This window comes from Lissotriton helveticus, chromosome 7, assembly GCF_964261635.1.
Source record: "Lissotriton helveticus chromosome 7, aLisHel1.1, whole genome shotgun sequence".
Lineage (NCBI taxonomy): Eukaryota > Metazoa > Chordata > Amphibia > Caudata > Salamandridae > Lissotriton > Lissotriton helveticus.
The window spans coordinates 1287729485-1287751926 of record NC_136068.1 but is presented as its reverse complement, the minus strand read 5'-3'; the positions used below and the strand labels follow the sequence as shown (position 1 = coordinate 1287751926).

Below are 22442 nucleotides of genomic sequence, written 5' to 3'. Positions count from 1 at the left end.
CCTCCCTGATGCAGGCTGCCAGCTCATCTTTCTCGCAGCACAAGAGGTTAGCAAGCATCTTGTCTGCTCTGCTCTCCTTGAATGCAGACTGCCTGCTCTTTTTACCCACCATTTGAAGATATAAAGCCTGCTTCTCTCTCCCTTGGTATAAGTGTAGGATGCCTGCTCCTCTCCCTTATACGATGAGTACAGTGCTCTTTCTACTGGCCAAATGCAAGCTAATTACTAGTCTATTTCCCTGTCTAAGGAAAAACTGCAGGCTGTTGATTATCCATCATTCAGGCTTCCTTCTCTTCTACTTCTAGGGTGTCTGCGTACCTCCTGCTCCTTTTCCGCAATGAGGATTATAAACTGCCAGCCACTGTCTCCTCGAAGGCGCTCCAGAGGTGCCGGACTGCCCAAATATGGGGTGCATAGCTTCATAAAATTCCTTGAGCTGGATGGGAGTCGTTCTGGCTACGTCAGGGAAAGCATGGAGGAGAACCTGACTCGGGTTCCGGAGAAGCCTGGAGTGCCGCCACTCCTGTGCAGCATCAGAAATCTTTAATTGGTGAGGCAAAGTGAAAGACCACTTCAGATTCTTCGATTTCTTGTACTTGTGGAGCTTACTATACTTTCCCATGCGACGGCGGTCACTTCATGTATCTCAAACGGTACTGGGACCTTCGCGTGACTAGGATATTGAACATCGCAGAATCGTCGGGTGGCGAGGACCTTGGGGGAGCATATTGCAAGCAAGATGGCCACCTAGGAAGAGCTCCATCCACGAGCTCTAGGGTTCGGGATAACCTAAAATTGGTGAAATCCCTGTTAAACCCCCTTCCACCAGCTATCCACGGAACGCTGTCTTCATGAAACGATCGGGAATGAGATGAAGTAAACAACGAGAAGATTACTCACAGAACGGGACCGCCACATCGTCTGGAGCAGGGTGGCACTGATGTAAACACATCAGATCGGGAGACTGGACTACTGCTAGGTAGAAGATCGAGGCGGCGTTGAGCTACGGAATCGGCAGTGTTGACGGACCTCATGCCGGTAGAGACGGTAATGCGGAGGAACGGACCCGCGAAGGTGAGGGGCAACAGCGGCCATAACCATCAGCCCACGACGCAACAAGTGGAGAAATATGCTGCCAGCAACGTACCTGATCCATCCCGGAGGGCACGAGAGATGGAAAGTGAGCGGCGGACATCCAGACAGCCGCGTGCATTCGATTGAGCACAGAGGAGCGCAGAGAAACGGCAAGGAGAGGGAGACGGCGACGCTGATGTTGCCGGGACTTCCAACAGACTCACGCTTCTGAAGAAGAATTAACGCGCGAGTCAGAAAGCCCATTAGATACTAAGTTTTTGAATATCGGTTTTTGGCGAGCTTCTACAAAGAGCCTGACAAAGTGAAATTGACTACAGGAATCGGCCTGCCTGACTCTAAAATGGCGGCCGCATAGGACGTATGCTGATCAGAGACGATTTGAAAGCGGGAGGCTGCTGCTAGAGTGATCTGATTAAGGTGTAGGATCAGCCAAGACAAGGATCGTTTGGACATTTTAATGTGGGACTCTCCTTTTCATATAAGTACAACCTAAATCTCACACAAATAACAAAAACGAAGATTAGCAAGTGAGAGAGGACAAACAGGACAATTCGAAATAGAGAAAGGCACTATACTAAATGGCAGTAAACAAGTAAAGGAAAGTGAAAATGGACACAGGACAGTTGAAAGAGAGATAGGCAGCAAACAAGTATAGGAAAGAGAAAGAGGACAATCAAACATCTGAAAGAGAGAAGGCACTTCAACTCTCGGATAACCAGATTTACTGGCGGCCATCTTGAAACAACTTTTAAATTTAGATTGATATAAAGAATACTAACACATTAATACCAATATAGGGAGAATCCTTTAGCCAACATCAAAGAATTATCCAAGAAGAGTGCACGTCAAATCATACTCATCACCATAAAACAAACATGGAGGAGAACTATCTAGAACCAGTAAGTAGAAATGCTCATATCATAAAATACCCAACCAAACTATCCAAGATTGCAGCCAAAAAATTCAAACACAACCTAATGAGGAAAAAACCCTGACACGCTGATCTCGGACACTGCTTTTTGAACAGATAAAGGCCTTATAGTGAATGACATGATTTTCTTCACCAGAAAAACTGCGAAATGGCGCAATGCCATCACAAAGCTTTTTCAGAGTGAAACATTGGACTCAGACAACATAACAACCAGAGAACCTCAGGAACCACGACATTTAAAGCATCTAGGAGACACAATCGATTTGGGAGGCCATATGTCTGAGAATGATCCAGAGAAAACAGAAATGACTACAAATCATGGGAATATCATCACAGAACCTTATCAGAGGGAAGAATCAACGCCCCCGCCCATCGAAGTTACAACGCTAACGAACAGAACAAGCAATGAACAACTAGGAAGATATGATATAGAAAAGACTACCCTATCCACACTTCAAAGTACCTCAACACAAAGATCACTAAGACTCACTCGAGCATCACAGACTACAGACTTGAAATAAGGAACACAAATCATAGATATCACACCCAACAAGGCATTGAATGGTGGAATAAACAGCCAATCTAATGACAGAGAGAAGACCATGACAAAGAGTTTAGGACGGAAATACGGGAACAAGAAACGTGAATTCCGAATTAAAAGGACGAGCAAGCCGAATAGGACTCTCCAGACCCTAAGGAAAATGACAGAGCTCCAAAGACAAATAGGATACGTGTCGCTTGACCTATTAAACACCCTTCAGGCGGTAGACAAACTTCGGGATACCACAGAGAACACTCATACCAAAGTCGAACAAATATGTGAACTACTATATAAATCTCAAAGAATGAACAAAAACATGGCAATGCCGTTAGCATATAGACAAAATCGACTCAATAGGAATCAGAAATACTTAACGGAAGAAGAAATCCTATCCTTACTACGGGAATATGAGCCTTCTGTCAGCACTAGAGAAGAGAAAATTAAAACAGTACCGATAGATGTCAACAGAATATCTAGACTGAATGAGAGGAAACCTAACCTTAACGATCTCCAACGAGTCCAACTGATCACCGACTCGCAAAATCAGAACACAAACATAACAGGGAAAACACTAAAATGCCTACTGATCAACTGTCGGTCAGCAGTTAAACATGCCTCTGACATAGCCGATCTCATCATTAACCAGGAAATAGACATAACAATCCTTACAGAAACATGGCTATCAGAATCATCGTCCCCGGTTATGGATCTTCTGGTGCCCCCTCACAACAATATTGTGAGACTTGATAGGCTAAAAAAGACAGGATGTGGTATAGCCTGTATTCACTGATCAGACCTTGAAGTTAGCCAAATACAATCCGACCCTCTGGATACATGTGAATACCTAGGTCTCAGTATAAGATCGAACAACAATCAAAGATGCAACCTGCATACCTTCTATCACCCACCGGGTAATAATAATATGACCTTCATAGACCAGTTAATGGAGATCATCACGGCTAACTCTAACACTGAAATAAATAACATATATCTAGGAGACTTTAATCTTCATTGGAATGACAACAACGACAAACAGGTCAACGCTCTTAAAGACTTTTTATCGGAACTAATTCTCTCACAAGCATGCATACAACCAACTCACTCGAAAGGAGCGATTTTGGACTGGGTAATTTCAAAAATAGATAGTACATCAGTCCTCTCAATAGAGCCGTGTGACTGGTCAGATCATCATGCCATAACCTTCCTGATACCCACATGGAGGAAGATAAAAACACACAACCTATGAGAAGCACAAGATGGATGCGAGATTCCAAAGATGCAAACACGGAACTACTAATTGAAAGATGTGAGAAAGACCTAAACCTACCTCACAACCTGCAGACTGTGAATGATCTAACTAGTCACTACACTACTACAGTAACAAAAATAGTCGACGACATCATGCCACTAAAACAGAAAAGAGTTACAGAGAAGGTTAAACACCCTTGGTTCAATGGGACATTGAATGAAGACAGGCGAATATTGAGATTGGCAGAAAGAAAATGGAGACAACACCCATCATCCCCGGAACTCAAATCCCTCAGAAAAATCAGAAATGAATACATCAAAAAGATTCTTAACTCCAAGAAGAAATTCATTAGATCCGAAATAGACAACGCCAAAAATAGACCACGGAAATTATTTGAGATCTTAAAACAGCAATCAAATAAGCTGGCCAAAACTGCCCAAGAAACCACAAATACGCAACTAAGCTGTGAAGAATTCTCAAACTTTTTCACCGACAAAGCTAACACTCTGGAAAGAGAACTCAAGAATGCAGCAGACAACCTGGAACTCTATACACCATCATTGGACATTAACACATCGAAAACGGTGGATAATTTGATAAAAAACAAGGCTCAATGGGACACTTTCAAAATATTGGATCAGAATAGCATTGCCAAAACGCTATCAGACATCAAACCCAATAATCACTACAATGACCCACTACCTTCAAAATGTCTGAAGGAAATGTGCCATACAGTGATTCCAATATGGACAGAAATTGTAAATGCCTCCCTATCCCAAGGGAGCCTCCCAAAATGTCTAAAAACAGGACAAGTAGTGCCGATCATCAAAAAACCTACGGCGAACCCAGCAGATCCAAATAATTACCGCCCAGTAACTAACATTCCTCTTCTTGCCAAGCTAATAGAGAAATGTGTACAAAATCAACTGAGCCAACACATCGACAATTTCCTACTATTGGATGAATGCTAATCGGGATTTAGAACTGGACACAGCACGGAAACGGCGATTCTACACATAGTCGATGATGCACTTTAAGCATTAGATCACAATCGATCTTGTCCGCTTATCCTACTTGACTTGTCTTCTGCGTTTGACACGGTTAATCATGAAAAACTATTGAACAGACTCCGTGAAAGGATGGGAATATCTGGTAAGGTGCTAAGTTGGTTTCAATCCTTCCTACAGAATAGAACCCAAAGATTTCTGATCAACCAAACTGTGTCACCTTCAAGCCCTAACGCAATCGGAGTTCCACAAGGATCTACATTATCTCCCTCATTGTTTAACCTGTATATCGAACCCTTAACAGAGATTCTCCGAAATTCCAAAATATCCTACCACATGTACGCGGATGACACACAGATATACATTAAGATCACATCCCTGGATGACATCAACGTAATGAATGAGGCCCTAAAAATACTCTAAAATGGCTAACTATTAATCATCTGAAGCTAAACGCACATAAAACAGAATTCTTACTTATCTCGCCACAAAAGAATCAATCAGAAGTGAAGGAATGGTCCAAATTGATCACGGCACTAAATTGCACCCCCACACTAGTTGACTCAGCGAAATCACTATGGATCACATTGGATGAAAACCTCGACATGAAAGCCCACATCAAAGCAATGGCAAAAAGCGCCCGTTTTCATATAAACTACTTAAGAAAAATGAAACCATATTTAACTGACGCGGATTTAAAACAAGCTGTGCAATCACTGATCATTTCGAGGATTGAATATGGAAGCACAACATTGGCAGGACTACCAAAAATATCCACGGCACCATTAAAAGCATGCCTCAATGCAGCAGCTAGACTTATCACAGGATCGAAGAAATTCGACCATATCACCCCTCACCTGAAAGCTTTAAACTGGCTACCTTACGAAGCCAGGATACAGCTAAAGTAGGCGTGTATCACCCACAAAGCACTTCATCACAATACTCCCAGATCCTTGCCCAAAAAATTAAATTATCTGGAGGAAGCAGACCAGCCAGGAGTGCCAAGGAACTGGTACTGAGACCACCCATTTTCAGGAAGAAAAAAAACCTATGTTAGAGCATTCTCAGGAGCAGCCCCTAGAATCTGGAACTCACTTCCCCCGAACATCAGAAAAATCCCAAACTTAGCAATGTTTAAGAGAGAAACCAAGTTATTTCTAATGAGTAAGTTCCTTCCATAATCATTTTCTCTAGGCGCTAATTCTTCAACTCAGAAACGTTTAAGATGTTCCACTGACTGGAGAACATAGAAGACAAAGGAAAAGACACTTGAAACAAGCATATAGAGGAAGTTTGAATATTCCAAGTATAACTATTATCTCACCTACCTCAGAACACTGCTTTATTCTTTATGACCTTGTAATCCGTGTCAACCATTATGACAGTATTACTAACTAAAACAGTCTAATGTAATCTCGTGCTTGTAACTGTGAAGCGCTCTGATATCCAAGGGTCTTGTTCGCGCTATAGAAAACTGAATAATATAATAATAAAATAAATAAAAATAACTCCCTCAATGCCTTCGGATGCATGGCACGGTAGTCCTCGCAGGTCTTTAAGTTGTGGTCCCTCTCCAAACACCATAAGCACACCAAGTGTGGGTCTGTCACAGACATCTGCCCGACACAGGCACCACATTGTTTGAAACCAGTCGGTTTCTTAGGGTACAGCAGGATAGAACATTTCTCTAATAGTATTGCCAAAAAGTAGAGAAAAAAACCACCCAAAAAACAAACTGAAGACAACTCTGACTAGATCCGCGCTATCTGTTGCAGAAATAAAAATGGCTGACATCAGTGAGCCAGGGTGGCACCTATATAGTTACCGTGCATGTCACTTTTGGCGCAGACTACACAGACACTGAGCTGACACCACCAACCAGCGCGCAGACTTACTGATCAAATACATTTGGATCCAGTCCGACGCCTGGGAATTATTCGAAGGTACGGAATATGTGGCTAGAAATCATCAGATGCTGCCTGTTCCTCTTTCCTGTAGGCTGAAAAGAGGCAGACTGCTCCTCTTTTTTGGCAGCTCAATATGTGGTACCACTTCCTCTCTCCTGCCAATTCCGTACCGGTTCTTCCACTCTGAAGCAGGTGGAGTGAAGTAAATCTGCTGCTGTCTTAGGAAGTTGAGTGCACACCTTATGTCACACCACCTTATCAGCTGAGAGCATGCTGCAATTTGTCACACAGACAAAGTGCATGCTGCCTGCACCTTTTTCCAGTTACAAGTCGGGTATAGATCTTCACGTACCTATTTTGCAAACTGTTTTTTTTCTCAATTTTCTCATCACTTACTTCACAAAAACCTGGCGCTTCTGTTGGTGATCAAACAGTCCGAAGCCATGACTGGTCCCAAAGGCTAAAAGCTTCCATTCGGAGTGCAAAGCTAGTGCAGTTACAATAGCGGGTGGCTGGCACTGAACCATGGCGAATGGCTGGAAACCAGGGGGAAAGCGCACAGGTTCCTCGCGGATCTTCAGCTTCTCATGACCTTTCCACCGATATCCTTCTTGGTCCTGCAGCAGGTCCACCACTGTGTGCTCCACTACATGTTGGGACTCATCATCATTCAGCTCCATCACCAGAACCTGAAAAAAAGGAAAGAGTATCAGATATGAAGGGCACTCAAGCATCCCATAGAAAAATATAGAGTGATAAACAGTGAACACACAATAAAAATGCTAACAGTTTTCTGGCACACAAGTATATTCAAGCTACTATCTTGTTCTTGCCCTGCCTGGAGTTATTGATAACGGAGCTTTGACATGCAGCCCAACACCAGCCCCCTATAAATGCAAAAACAAAGGTTGATGTCACACACTACAAGAAAAAGCATGCCACCTTCTAAACTTATTGCAAAAAACACAGTTGATGGACAGAATGTAGAACAATGTCATACATTCACCCCAGTACAAGGATCTGGGCCTAAATCCATCGTTTTTTTGCACTCCACACCACCCTGGGTTAGACACTGGCTATATGCAAATCAGCTCTGACCCTGTGCCTCATGGGAACAGTCCAGTCCGAACTACCAAGCCATGTCTTTCCCAGACCGGAATCAAGCATCCAAGGACCGGTTTCTGGCTATCAGCCTTCATCAGCCTGGATAGTTTGACTCCAGTGGTGTGGAGAGCCTGGGACTCACGTCTGAGCATACCCAGCCCACTCGGGGTGAAAATTACAAAAAACACAGTTGATGGACAGAATGTAGAACAATGTCATACATTCACCCCCGTACAAGGATCTGGGCCTAAATCCATCGTTTTTTTGCACTCCACACCACCCTGGGTTAGACACTGGCTATATGCAAATCAGCTCTGACCCTGTGCCTCATGGGAACAGTCCAGTCCGAACTACCAAGCCATGTCTTTCCCAGACCGGAATCAAGCATCCAAGGACCGGTTTCTGGCTATCAGCCTTCATCAGCCTGGATAGCTTGACTCCAGTGGTGTGGAGAGCCTGGGACTCGCGTCATGATAGCCAGAAACCGGTCCTTGGATGCTTGATTCCAGTCTGGGAAAGACATGGCTTGGTAGTTCGGACTGGACTGTTCCCATGAGGCACAGGGTCAGAGCTGATTTGCATATAGCCAGTGTCTAACCCAGGGTGGTGTGAAGTGCAAAAAAAGATGGATTTAGGCCCAGATCTTTGTACTCGGGTGAATGTATGACATTGTTCTACATTCTGTCCATCAACTGTGTTTTTTGCAATTTTTACCCCGAGTGGGCTGGGTATGCTCAGACATGTGTGTAGCCCATTGCTCCACCTGTGGATACGCCATAGTGTATATGCTCGGAGTATCCCGAGTGTGCCCACCGGATGCGGCGACAATACTTCTGGGCCGTCACCCTTGAACTTGTATGTCACGGAGGCAGGCTTCTATAATAGTTAGGTATTGTTTGCCAGTCTACGGGTGGCGCCCGGTATATTGGGCGTAGAGGCTGAGAAGTCTGTGTCTCATATTCAGTCACCAGGTCACACCGGAAAGAAGTCAGCCAGTGCCTGATGGTTGGACCCGCCGGGGACTTCCAGGCCATCGCCAAGGAGCGCTTTGCCAAAACAAGAGCCTGGTTAAGGAATTTGTTGAGGTTCTTTCGGCGAGCGTTCCGCTATGGTATTCCTCGTAAGTAGTGTGCGCCCTGAGCTGAGATGGCTGCTCCCGTTGCTGCTGTCAGTATATCCATTATCTTCCCCCAGTTGCGATGAGGGAGTACGTCCAGACTATAAGTGTAAAGTCGATGCCCGAGTCATGGCATCTAGGACAGATATCAACAGAGGTCGTATACATCTTTGCCAGCCTGTGTGGGGTTAAGTATGTATGGTGCGTGATTTTCAACCTGGCATTCATTGAGTCAACGAGGGGGCTGCGTCTGCCCTAATGGAATTGTAGATGGCAGTGACGGCTACCCTGCCTGTTCCGTGTGTTAGTAGTGTCTGCAAGGCTTAAGTTGTTGGTGGTATCGTGCTAATGTCAATCAAGTGGGCATATGATTACTGATGGCTAATACGCTGGAAAGAAAACAGACACAGATAGGCACAGGGGATATGTGAAAGGATTCTGCATCTATTTAAGGTGTAAAGCTTTGAACTGTGCCTAGAACAAACGTAAACAGACATAAGATCATATTGGAAGCACAGTCAGGTCTATGGAAATAAATATTCTTGAACTTCTTCAGGCTATTTCTACTATGGATGCCAGTTATTCAGTAGCTCAAGAAACTGGTGTGCAGCTGTAGTGCTGAGGGGTTACACCACTTGATAAGGAGGAAGGACTACATGCAGTCTTAAGACACAGATTGTTACGTAAGCTTGCTGTTAGTTATTCCTGTACACAATGAACCACGTTGATGGGACTTCTCCATTAGGCTTGAAGTTATATTCAGAAACATATTTGTGGCTAGGCATCCACATGGTAGAAATTGTTGTGAATCTTTGAATAATTTACATTGTGTTTTTAAAATTATTCTTGATTTTTTTTGTATTCTTGTGCTGTAGAGATGGACGCATTTTATGTAGTTCGCATGTATGTACATGTTGATGAAGGTAAAATATGGAAATATAGGGTAGAACACGGGTTAGCATAAAAGAAAATATGTATATTTGGAATCCAGGCCAGGTTTTAATTGTATCCTGTGTTAAAGATTGGGTTACTACAGCTGAGCACAACATTGCCAATAGTTCTGGGTAATAAATGAAAGTGCCTTTTATGTCACTAATGGGTTTAGACACTCATTAAGTGATCATACATGTGAGAAGTTGGCCTGATGTGCAGTGCTCACTATTCTAGTGATCACTATATATCAGTCCAAACAACCCTTATTGATGATTGGTTGTAAGTCAACCTTATAGACCAGCTATCCTAGTAGCATGGATACGAGCAGTCTAAGGCTAAGACTCTAGAGGGCGTGTTAAGCCAGCTGTTTTACCATCACATTACCCCTTGAACACCCAGTGAAAGGACACCACACAAGTGTTATGAAAATAAACAGTGTATTTATTAGAATCACAACAACCCTGTACTCTTTATGAGGACAGGGTGCTAGGCACACAACAAAACTCTTACGAAAATACTTAAGTTAGCACGTTATACACAAATGCCCGAGGGGCACGAAAAACCATATATTCTAAAAGTGGAATGCGAAATTACTAGCAGGTAAGTACAGTACTAATAGGCTTTGGAATCGCTAGGACTTGACTATAGAATCGTTAGATTACTTCTAGGAGACCTAGGGGACTCTGGTGCAGAGTGTGCACTCTTACGCGGGATGCGGGACAAAGTCTATGGAGGCTAGTAAAGGCAAAGTTAGTGTTCACGGGCGAACCCGACCTGGTGGGAAGAAAACGACAGTGGATCCTGACCCTAGGATAGTGAGGCTATGCTGGGACACCGAAGTGCCGAAGTTACCTAGCCCAGGGGCTGCAGCTGCATAGGTCTGAAAAGACGTCGGGGATCTCGTGCCGGACCAGGAGCCTGGAAGAAGGAAGTTGCTGGCAGGCGACCAGTGAAGAAAAGTTCGATGGATCCAAACCTGGATCGAGGAAGAAGAAACCTGAAAGCAGAGGGGACCAAGTTCTTGAATCACTAGCCAGTGATTAAGTGGGCACCAGGATGGCACCGGGCGAAGTCACCGCAGTCAGGTGAGTGGGCGACGCTGGCTCTGCAGATCTCACGGACCAGGAGGCGTTGTCGGCGACCAGGATGGAGAGGCGAGCTGTCCCACGATGGATGAAGCTGTCGGCGTCGAAGTTACCCAGGGTTGGGCAACAAGCCTTGGCTAATTCAAGCCCATGCGGTGGACTCAAAATGGCGTCTTGAGTGGACCAGGAGGGTCCGGGGTGCTCCTCTTTTGGAAGGGAGCAAGGGCCAGCCTGGAGCAACCAGACCAGCAGCAGAAATGTCGTCGGGCGTCGTTCAGAAGGCCACAAGCCAGCGGGCTAGTAGCCAAACAACGCGGTGAGCAGCAAAAAGCAGAAGGGCCCCACGCAGATCGTGGAGATGCTGGGAGGCTGCACTTCGGTGCTGGAGCTGCTCAGGGTCGGGGCTTCTCGGACCCCAAAGCACTCACCAGGAAATTACTCGGCGGGCTTGCTGGAAAGAAGTCGTGCAGTCTTGAAGATGGCCGGTCCCTCGAGGTCTCGTCACACCCACGAATCTCAGCGTGACTGATGATGCAGGTAGAGGTCAGAGGTGCCAGGGAAGCCGGTTCTCGTCGAGCTGGGCAGTCTTGATCCGGAGGAGAGACTTGCAGCAGACCGCAGTGTTCTTAAGATGGTGCCTGCGGATGCAGGGTGACTACTCCTTAGTCACAAGGGAGAAATCTTAGGAAGAAGTCTTGAGTTCCTTTCGTGGAAAGTAGTTTCAGGATTCAAAGATGATCTGATTTGGAAGGGGGCCAGTTCCTACCTTTATCCTGTAAAAAGGGGCTGGCACGCGACTAAGTCCTGCCCTAGGGGTGGGACTAGGAGGGGGGTGGTTACACCCACTTCCTTGGCGGGCTTTTCCCCAGCACAGGGTCTGGAGTGACCCTGGAACTGGTTCCAGCCAGCCTATGCACAGTGAGCACCGGGGTGCCACGTGCAGTCACCTTCCTCTAAAGCCCTGCCTACCTACAATACACAAAACCCTGTCTGGGACGGTGCTGGCACCGCCCCTGGCAGGAAACCCTTTGTCCTTATCTCCTGCTCTGGGAGGACTCCCAGCAGCAGGAGGGCAGACTTGTGTCTCGGTGGCAGCATCCATTTTGTGGAGCTGAGGCTCTGTTTGACTTTAACCGGGGTTAGGGGTTACATACATGTCGTGTCCCTCTAGAAGGGTGGAATGCTAACCCCGTCGCCAGAATTGGCGAGGGGTTAGTATTCCAATTCGTATGACACCTTACTCGACATGTTTTGATAAAGCGATACCAGAGTTGGCATATAACCGCGAGGATTATAGTGCACTTAAGAGTATATGGTATGCGATATCATGGAAACGGCTAAGGGATGGATCCCGAAAGCCGCAGACAGGCTCAGCTCATGCCAGAGCACCATCTCACACGATTCCAAGCACTCTGCCTTCAGGATTGTTAAGGCCTGCCATAGGAGTGACTGATAGGAGATCTGTGTGTCCATTTTTAGGGTTAGATATAGGTATACTATATCTAAAGCAAAGGGTGAGTACACCACCTTGCCCCAGCTGTCGTGCAGCCAGTTGTGTCAGTTTAGTTAGTCAGCCCAGGGGTGGCATAATACATGCTTCAGCCCCTGGGAGACTTCTGGGTACACCTCAGCCCTGAGTACAGGGACTTGGAGAGGGCCCAGTGCCAATTCAGTACCTGAGTACAATTTGGATAGAGAGAACAGCTAGGCTGTGGGTCTGATTAGCAGGCCCACAGCCAGGGAAAGTCGTAAACCAGTGCAGCAAAAAGCAAAAATCTGGGTGATCATAGGATTGCAGACCCTACTCTCCTACAATACATCACTCATATTTGCAATCATGCACTAATTAATCAACTGGTTCATTCATGCATTCTCCCAATGAAACAACTACAATAAAACACAAAAAAACTCAACAAGATATGGAAGATAAATTAAAAGTATACAAGGAGAAAAAGAAAACATACTGCCCTCTAAACAAGGCAGGCATATGCTTGCAATATTAAAACTAAGCATAGGAGAGGGCACCCATCTTGTAGTCGTATTTTACATAGTCAATCATTCATTTAAAGTTCTAACATTGTCACCAAGTTTAGACCCAACGTGTTGGCGATCTTGGAATGGTAAAACACTGATACACTATGGACAACAGAATTTAATGGTTGCATTAAGACGGATGGTCACACTGGAAGCAGGTCACTGAACAGGAAATCAGCAGCCTATTAGTACTGTGTGGGGGACTGCAGTATCTGCTTCAGCAAAATTTAAAATTAAAATAAAAGTAAAGAAATTCAAGGGGAACTATGAATGGAGAAAACTAGATAACTGGCTAACCAGCACGGACATTGAAATGCCCTCATTTTCAGGCAGACGTGCATGTGATCAGAAAATGCAGACATGTATCTCATATATATCCATGTACTAAAGTCTCACCTTTGTCCCGCATCGGACCTGGTGAGGTCAGTGCATGCCACAGGGCATGAGATATATCTTCTAACCGAAATACAACATAACTCAGATGAGTTGACAAGATCGCACTCCAGAGTTGAGAGTACTGTATGCAATTATTTATTTAGACAAGAAAATACCCTACGCTTTTCGCCCATACAGCCTTGTTTACAGGTAGTGGTTGTTTATTTAATGTGAAGTCAGTTGTTCAAACACAAATGTCGGTCAACATGACCTCAAGCCTATCAGTGCTGCACAGGAGCCATATTGGAAAGTCTCAAACATCAATGTTAGTACAACAGAATTCATGCAAAGCAATAGTAGTAGTCCAATCAATACTACATACAATAGATGTCCAAAACTGAGTTGTGTCCAGAACCGCTCTGATGAAGAGGAGCTTTTGAGAGGGACTCAGGTGTGACTTCAGGAGGTTGATAGAGCACACCAGCGAATTCAGGAGGTCCACCGTAGTCTGGAGGTGGGAGATGACAGCCTGGGGAGAGCCCGCCTTCAACAGCCAGTCGTTGAGATAGGGGAAGACTAGAACCACTGATCTGCGCAGATGAGCTGCGACCCCCACCATCAGTTTCATGAACACCCGAGGGGTGATGGTAAGGCCAAAGGGGAGCAAGTGAACTGAAAATGCTCGTGGCCTACCGTAAGCCTTAGGTAATGCCTGTGGGCTGGCAGGACGGGGATGCGTTAATAGGCATCCTGCAAGTGCAACGCTACCATCCAGTCTCCAGGGTCGAGGGCAGACAGAACCTAAGCCAAAGTCAACAGCTTAAACTTCTCCTTCCGGATGAAGCGGTTGACATCCCTAAGGTCCAAGATAGGACGCAGGCCCTTGTCCTTCTTGGGTACCAGAAAGTAGTGGGATTAGCAACCACAACCTACTTCTGGCACAGGGACGCGCTCAATGGCTTCCTTGGCGAAGAGAGACGCAACTTCCTTGCGGAGAAGGGCCAAATGATCCTCCGACGTGCGATGGAATTGAGGTGGCATTGGTGGAGGGGTCCTCAAAGGGGAGGGAATAGCCTCATCAGCCTATCTGCACAATCCACCTGTCCGATGTGATGTTTCATCAGTGGGGGAGGTGATGGCGAATCTTGCCACCCACTGGCGATTGATGGCACTGAAAGGCCGCACTAGGAGGGTTTGGAGGCTGCTGCAGAGGGGGCTCTGGTGGACTGGCCTGCCCGTTGGCCTCCTGACCCACAGCGGTGGGATCAAGGTACCCGGCCATACAGAGGCTGGACAGCTTGCGCAGGCCTGTGGCTCTGGGCGGAATGTGGTGGTGCAACCCCTTCCATAGTCACGAAAGGGGCTAAAAGCAGACTGCGCTGGGTAGGGGTTGGAAGCGAGGACTAAGGATCTGGTCGTAGCCCTAGAATTCTTAAAGTGCTCAAGCGCGTGGTCTGCCTTGTCGCCAAACAGGTCGACGGCCATCGAAGGGCATGTCCAAAAGCGTTGCTTGGACATCACCCGAGAATCCATTAGACCTCAACCAGGCTTAGCATCTCAGTGCTACCGACATGGAAATCATCCTGCCCAGTGAGTCAGTGGTGTCCAGCCCACACCAGATGGCGAACTTCGCTGCGTCTCTCCCTTCGGCAACAGAACAGGAGAGCACGGCCCGGGCTTCCCCCCGGGCACTGTGGCAGCACTTGCGCAACCGTGTCCCACACCAAGTGGGAGTAACGTCCTAACAGACATGCGGTGTTCACCGACCTCAGTACGAAGCTGGAGGAAGGAACCTTCTTCTTCCCAAGGTGGTCCAGCTTCATGGATTCCCTATCAGGAGGTGCGTTAGGGAATGTGCCTTTGGACTACCAAGCTCTCTGGGGTAGGATTGGAAGAGGGGAAAATGGGGTCGCCCGCGGTCGGGCGGTGGCGTCGGGCAATCATCCTGTCCACAGGAGCCCCTGTGTTGGGCCTGAACCAAGGGCCCAAAAGGGTGGCCGTAATGGCCTCATTGAATGGCAGCAGAGGCTCCGAGGAGGCAGCTGCCAGCTGAAGCACCTCGGTCAGGAGGTTAGTCCTGACCGCCACCGTAGGAAGCTCAAGGTTTAGGGCCTCGGCTGCCCTACGCAACACCACTGCGTAAGACACACCCTCCTCCGTAGCCACGGTAGGGGGAGAAAGCATGCCCAGGTTTTGGGAGATATCCAGACAACTGGCGTCACCCAACTCCTCTCTCCAGTCCGGTTCTTTTAACTGGTCTGCAATAGGGTCCACAGACCCCTCCCAGTCCTCCTCACACTCTCCTGGTAGCCAGTCAGGGTGGTAGGAAACATCAGGTGAGAACAGGGGTACAAAGGTACCGGTCAACGCCGGTCCCGACGTCAGATGACGTCAGTCCGGCTCCGTGTCCTCAATGAGGGGGAGGTAGGGCGGACACTGGCGGAGGACACAGCCGGTGGTGGAGGTGCCATCACTGGATTTGGCGCCAGAGAAGGTGTCACAAGGTCGACTGGTGCAGATCCGGATCCAGGCCTGGATCCTTTGGGGCCGAAGCAGACGGCGTAGAGCCACCAACCAAGTCCGCAGGGCCCGAGGGCGTGCCGGCGGAGTCGGATTGCCCAAAGATGGAGTGCAAGGCTACAGCTCCCAGAAAAGGAAGAAAGGCCAGAGTCGACCCAACAGGCTCCGCGGGCGGAGCCAGATGACTACCTTCCGCTTCCCGCAAAGACTTCGGGTTCGGGTCCTTGACCGACATCAATTTGTGACAGGAGTCACAAGCTTTGAAGCCAGTCTGCCGTTACATCCCTCCATGCACCAGGAGTCTATCAACTCAAAAAAGATGTCAAAAAGTGACTTGAGGTACCGCTCTCTCCGGATCTGCGCTGGCTGGCGCGGAAAAAAGAAATAACTGACGTCAGCGCGCGAGGGCTGCATCTAAGTAAATACCGCGATGTCATCCCAGCGACCACGATGCCGAAGCGGAGTTGACCTCCGCAACCCTTCGACGCGCAGGGGTACTGCTACAGAAACAATTTCTCCGGATCCAGTCTGACACCTGGGGGTAATTCTCAGGTAAGGAACCTATAACTAATAGTCTCTTTCAGATATCAATATTCCTGTTGGGTATCACCGTATTGTCCTGCTACTTGCCCCCTATACGGGCCATTTCTGAGTGACTTGCTGCGGTAGCGCTGCTGTCCAGCCTAGCTCGCCTCGACATGCCCTTCGTGCCCTTCACCCGTCTTTTGGCACCAGACTGAGGGTGGGCTTTGCTAAGCAGCTGGTACAGCTGGTGCTGCAGATACCCGGAGACCAGGGGATTTAGACGTCGTTACACTAGGGAGGCCCAGGCTTCAAGTGCATTGAGCTGATTCTCTGGCCCTGGGGATTGGCCCCCTCTGTACTTGCAGCCTGCAGGCGAATTGCTCTCCAGCTTACGGATATAATCATTTATGGTGGTGTGAGTCCCTGCAACAGGCGAATACTGCTTGATAATCCCAGAAGAACACTGCATATTCCTGCAGAAGACATGTGCGGGGTCGTGACCAATGCCATCCCCACTGCAATTTCTTTTTGTCTCCTGCCACAGCTGCCTCGTCCTTTCAAAGTCAACGTGGCCATTCCTGCTGCCACCAATCATGAAGATAGCTGTAGCCCCCTTTTCCACTCCTGTTGACTCTGAAAGCCCCCCTCTAGTTGTATGTGGGCTTGGTGGGAGTGGCGCCGTCCCCTGCACCCTCTGTTATGAGGGTGGCCAGCATGCTGCACAACGTGCAGCACATTAGTGCATGAGGTGAACATTCCTTTGCAGAGGAGCATCGCCAAAAATGATGGGAAAGGTGTGTCTGCCTTCATTGAGTGCATGTTTAGACTACGCTGTGCTGCCTCGCCATCACGTACTTTCTGTTCCTGACATTGCTTTTTCCTCATCGCTGCGGACCCACATGCCCTGGGCTACACCTGATGCGCTACCCTTTGACTATACAAGGGCATCTGCAAGCAGGCCCAGAGGATCTGCAGGACAATTTGATCACACTCATCCAACACCTGGATCAGCAACCCCCTCTACTCACCTGGTAGAGACAACAGCTTCCACTTTTTTTGTTACCAACTTGCTGCCACCATATGGAGACCCGGAAGCAGAAGTCGGCCCGGGACCAGGGTTCGATTCCCGACGCGGCAGGGTCGTGGACCAGGGTCAGCGGACTCGATAATTCTCGCCTCGGTGTCTACTCTAACTAGGAGTCGCACTCGGCAACTCTGGGCATTAGCTTGCCTAATCTCCACAACGGCCCCATCAACGCCGGGGATGCCTGGCTCCACCTTGGGGATTCCCAGCAGGGACCATCCCACAGGGAAAGCCAGGACGGGTTCCCCAGCGGTATACAGCGCCAGGAGGCCGGCTGGCAACAGTGCGCTTTACAAGTATACACATTACATTACATTATATTTGTCCCAGCTGGCCTCCAGGGATGACCTCTGGGCTGCCAGTGCTGCGGTGTTGAGCTATAGGCTGCCGCACCTGCAGGTGTGCCCTTTCGACCCTCTGATCGACTCTGTGTTCACCACTCTGATGTCGAACCTAGCTGAAACAGGCTGACACCGGTCACAGGCACCAACCCATCAGACCATACTGAACCTCCTCATTCTACTGATGATACATTGGATAGGAAACTGGCAGCCATTGAACAGACTTGCACATCATTGGAGTCTAAAATCGACACTGCAGTAGCAGATCATCCCAAACTTGTGGATCGTGTGGCTGCTACGGAGCAAACCCTATTGGAGATACAGCCGACTACATGCCAAATGGAGCTGCACTTACATGAATGGAGCGCAAGGAACCAGACACTGGGGTAAAGGATGGAAGATGTGGAGGGGCGCTCTAGGCAGAACAATGTATGCCTCATTGCCATCCTAGAGGGGCTAGACGTATTGTACATCGAGAGTTGACTCAGGGAACTGTTACCGGAATGCTCTCTCTCAACTCGGAAATTACCAGACATCAGATTGGAGAACGCAAGAGTAGGATTATGCTACTTACCCAGTAAGCCTCTGTTCTTTGCATGTAGAGCTGTAGATTCACAAGCTTTGCATACTCCTGCCATATAGCGTTGGGTCCAGATGTTTGCAAATTGTTTTTGTTCATAGAAGTCTTTCCCAGTCATGAGGTAAGGTGCCTCCTCCTTTCGGTGATAGTGCGCATAGGCATCGACTCCACTGTTAGATTGTTTTCCCACAAGAGGGTGAGAATGGAGTAAGTTAGTGTAGTACAGAGATGTCCATGCATACGTAACGTAGATAATGAAAACTGCAACAACTACAGGTGCCCGGAGAGGTGCATGTGAATCTACAACTCTATGTGTCAAGAACAGATGCTTACTGGGTAAGTAGCAGAATCGGTTCTAGGCATGCGTGCTGTAGATACACATGCTTTGCATATACTACATATAAATATTCTCCCAAAGCAGTCCTAACTGGTAGATGTTGCAGCTCTTTGAAAAAGTGTTTTTAGCACTGCTTGCCCTACATTGGCTTGTTGATGTGCTAACACATCCACACAGTAGTGTTTGATAAATATGTGCGAGGTAGATCATGTTGCTGCCTTACATATGTCAGCTCTAGGGATGTTACCTAAAAAGGCCATAGACACTCCTATTTTACGAGTGAAATGTGCTCTAGGTGGTATAGATAAAGTTATTTTAGCTTTAGCATAGCAGGTTTGAAAGCATTTAACAATCCATTCTACAATACCAGATTTAGAGAAAGGATTGCCTTTGTGAGGTGAAGCAAATGCAACACACAGTTGTTTTGTCCTATGAAAATCCTTTGTCCTCTCAATATAATACAATAAAGCTCTTCTGACATCAAGAGTATGAAGAGCTCTTTCTGCTACTGAATCAGGTTAAGGAAAAAACACAGGTAACAACTGATTAGTTGATATGAAAAGCAGAAACCACTTTAGGAAGGAATTTTGAGTTGGTGCGAAGAACTACTCTATCTTTATTAAGTTGAAAGAAGGGTTCTATTTAAGGTTAATGCTTGTAGCTCACAAACTCTCTTCAATGAAGTGATCGCAATGAGGAAGGCAACTTTCCGTGAAAGAAACTGTAAGGGACAGTGTGTATTGGCTTAAAAGTGGGCCCATGAGCTGTGCACAATGTTCAGATTCCAAAGTAGCGCAGAAGGTACCCTGGGTGGTATTACTCTTTTAAGGCCTTCCATAAAAGCTTTAATAACTGGAACTTTGAACAAAGATAGATGTTGCCTGTTTCGCAAATATGCGGCTACTGCCGCAAGATGCAAGAATAGGCAAGTGTGGTCTAGACCAGCACGCTGTAGATGCAAAAGGTAACAAATCATATTTTGAATAGAGGCATCTAGTGGATCAATACTGTTGTTGGTACAATATATAACAAAACCTTTCAATTTTGCTGTATAACATGCTCTGGTAGTAGTAGGCTTTCTTGCTTCCTTAAGAATAGTCATACATTCTGGTGTCAAGTTTAGATAATCAAACTAAGATTTCAGCAGCCAAATCGCTAGATTGAGCTTCTTGGGGTTTGGGTGTCTGTTGGAATTAAGATGCAGCTTTTGATGTGGAACCACTGATAGTTCCAAAAGTGTTGTAAACGATGGTTGAAGGGCCCAAGTGGGAGCCACTAGAATCAGTGTGAGGGATGTTTGCTTGAGCTTCCAAATCAGAAATGGAAGGAGAGGCACTGACGAAAAAGCGTAGTCAAATATGCCTGACCACTTCATCCGCAGGACATTGGCTTTGGATAGAGGGTGTGGGAACCTGGAGGCAAAGTTTAGGTATTTTAAGTTGTCCACTGTGGCAAACAGATCTATTTGTGGGAATCTCCTTTGTTGAAAGTATGGACGGAGAATTTGGGGATGACGTTCCCACTCGTGTATTTGTTGCCGCCTTTTGCTGAGAAGGTCGGCAATTTGATTGTTCATTCCTGTGAGGTGCTCTGCTAGAAGATGAACTCTGTGATGAATTGCCCAATGCCAATTGGTCTGAGAGAGGCGCGACAGTTACAGAGAATGAGACCCCCTGTTTTTGTACATAGTACTTAACGGTCATATTGTCCATGCGGACTACGACAACTTTCCCTATGAGGTGAGACTGAAAAGCTTTCAGTGCTAGAAACACAGCTAGAAGCTCTAGATAGTTGTTGTGAAGACTTTTGTACTTGTTGTGCCATGACCTTAAACTGTCAAATTGTGAAGATGGGCACCCCATCCTGGGAGGATGCGTCTGCACGATCTGTGGAACAGGGTCGATGAAGGACCGCCTTTTTGATACGTTTTGTGTGTTCCACCACTGCAGAGAGCGAATGGTGCGCCTGTCTACCAACACTAGATCTGTTAATCGACTCTGAGACTGATTCCACTGACGGGCTGAACACTCTTGTAGAGGACGCATGTGTAATCTTGCATGAGGCACTGCTGCAATGCATGATGCCCTCATTCCTAACAGTTGCATGAAAGTCCTGACTGCTAAGTATTGATTGGTCTGAAACTGTAGTAGCAGAGTTTGAATATTTCGAATTGTGGCTGCATTGGGAGAAGCTAGAGCTGTGCAAGTGTTTAGAGTCGCTCCCAATACTCTGGGAGCAGTAGTTACTCTCAATGGGAGAACTTTGAACTGAGTGTATTCCTGCTATCACATATCTGAGATATTTCTGATGTGCTAGGTGAACAGAAATCTGAAAGTATGAGTCTTTTAAGTCCAGTGTGGACATAAAATTGCCTTGCTGTAGAAGTGGAAGTACTAGTTGGAGCGTGATCATGTGGAGATGTTCTGATAGTATATACAGATGTAACGTCCTTCGATCCAAAATTGGTCTTAAGGAGACGTCCTTTTTGGGGTTTAGAAAGTCCAGAGAGTAAACCCCTGAACCTTGGTACTGTAATGGAACTGGTTCTACGGCTCCTTTCGCTTAAAGAGCTTGTACCTCTTGTTTGAAGATCTGCAGGTGCTCTGATGAGAGTTGGTGAGTGCAAGGTGGAATATTGCGAGCATTGCTGGTGAGCTGCAGGCAATAACCATGTTGGATAATGTCTAGCACCCATTTGTCTGTTGTTATGGATTTCCAAGCGGGGAGAAATTGTTGAAATTGTTGAAATCTTCCCCTGACAGGTGTGAAATGATCGGGGGGAAGTGTAGGCAAGTCACTGTTTATTGGGGGTAGGGGAGTTACACGTTGGCATGCCCTTACCCCTACCTTTGAAATTGTTTCCTCAGTACCCTCCTCTGTAGAAGCCTCTAGAGGAAGAGGGTTGCGTGTTGGACTTATATGAGGAAGCGTTGGGGTCTGAGGATGTAATTTTGGATCCTCGCCTATAATATTAGTGGCAAAAGAAGCCTCTGCTTGATGGAGACTGAAGAGAACTCCCATGAATTTTGCCACCTCCATGTCTTTTTTCATCTTTTCTAAAGCCTTATCAACTTGAGGTCTGAAAAGATGTTGCTTGTCAAAGGGGGTATTTAAAATAGATTGTTGGACTTCTGGTTTAAACCTGAATTCCTAAGCCAGGCATGTCGACATAAAAGAATGCAGGTGTTAACTTCTCTCGCTGCAGTGTCAGCAGCATCTACAGCGCATCAAATCGAAGAATTAGATATACATTTTCCTTCTTGGACTAGCTTGTGTGCCTTTTTCTTGTGTTCTTCTGGGAGGCATTGAAGTAGGCCTTCCATCTCGTCCCAGTGTGCCCTGGCATACCTAGCTAGTAGGCCCTGCGTGTTGGCAATGCGCAAGTGGTTAGCAGCTTGGGTAGCCACTCTTTTACCGGATGTGTGAATTAATTTAGACTCTTTATCCGGGGGAGGTGCATCCCCAGAGGTCAGTGAGTTTGCTCTTTTACAAGCATTAGAAAGTACTAGTGAGTCGAAGAGTAACTGTCCTTTAATAAAAACAGATCAGATGGTGATGGTATTTTTTATCAACCCTGGGTGTTAAAATACAGGCATGAACAGGGTCCTTAAAAATCTCATACGCATGCCTCATCATGACTTTCAACATAGGGAGACTCTGACTAGTCCTATGTGAAG

At 46.8% G+C, this 22442-nt stretch overlaps 1 protein-coding gene across 3 annotated transcripts in view; it reads right to left on the bottom strand.

Moving 5' to 3' along the window:
* LLGL2 (LLGL scribble cell polarity complex component 2) overlaps nt 1-22442 on the bottom strand; it is an 876878-nt gene that overhangs the window by 395014 nt on the left and 459422 nt on the right. For all 3 annotated transcript variants that reach the window (XM_078654529.1, XM_078654530.1, XM_078654531.1), the window contains one exon: nt 7127-7419. In XM_078654529.1, coding sequence (XP_078510655.1) covers nt 7127-7419 — 293 coding nt within the window. The remainder of the gene's footprint in view (nt 1-7126; nt 7420-22442) is intronic.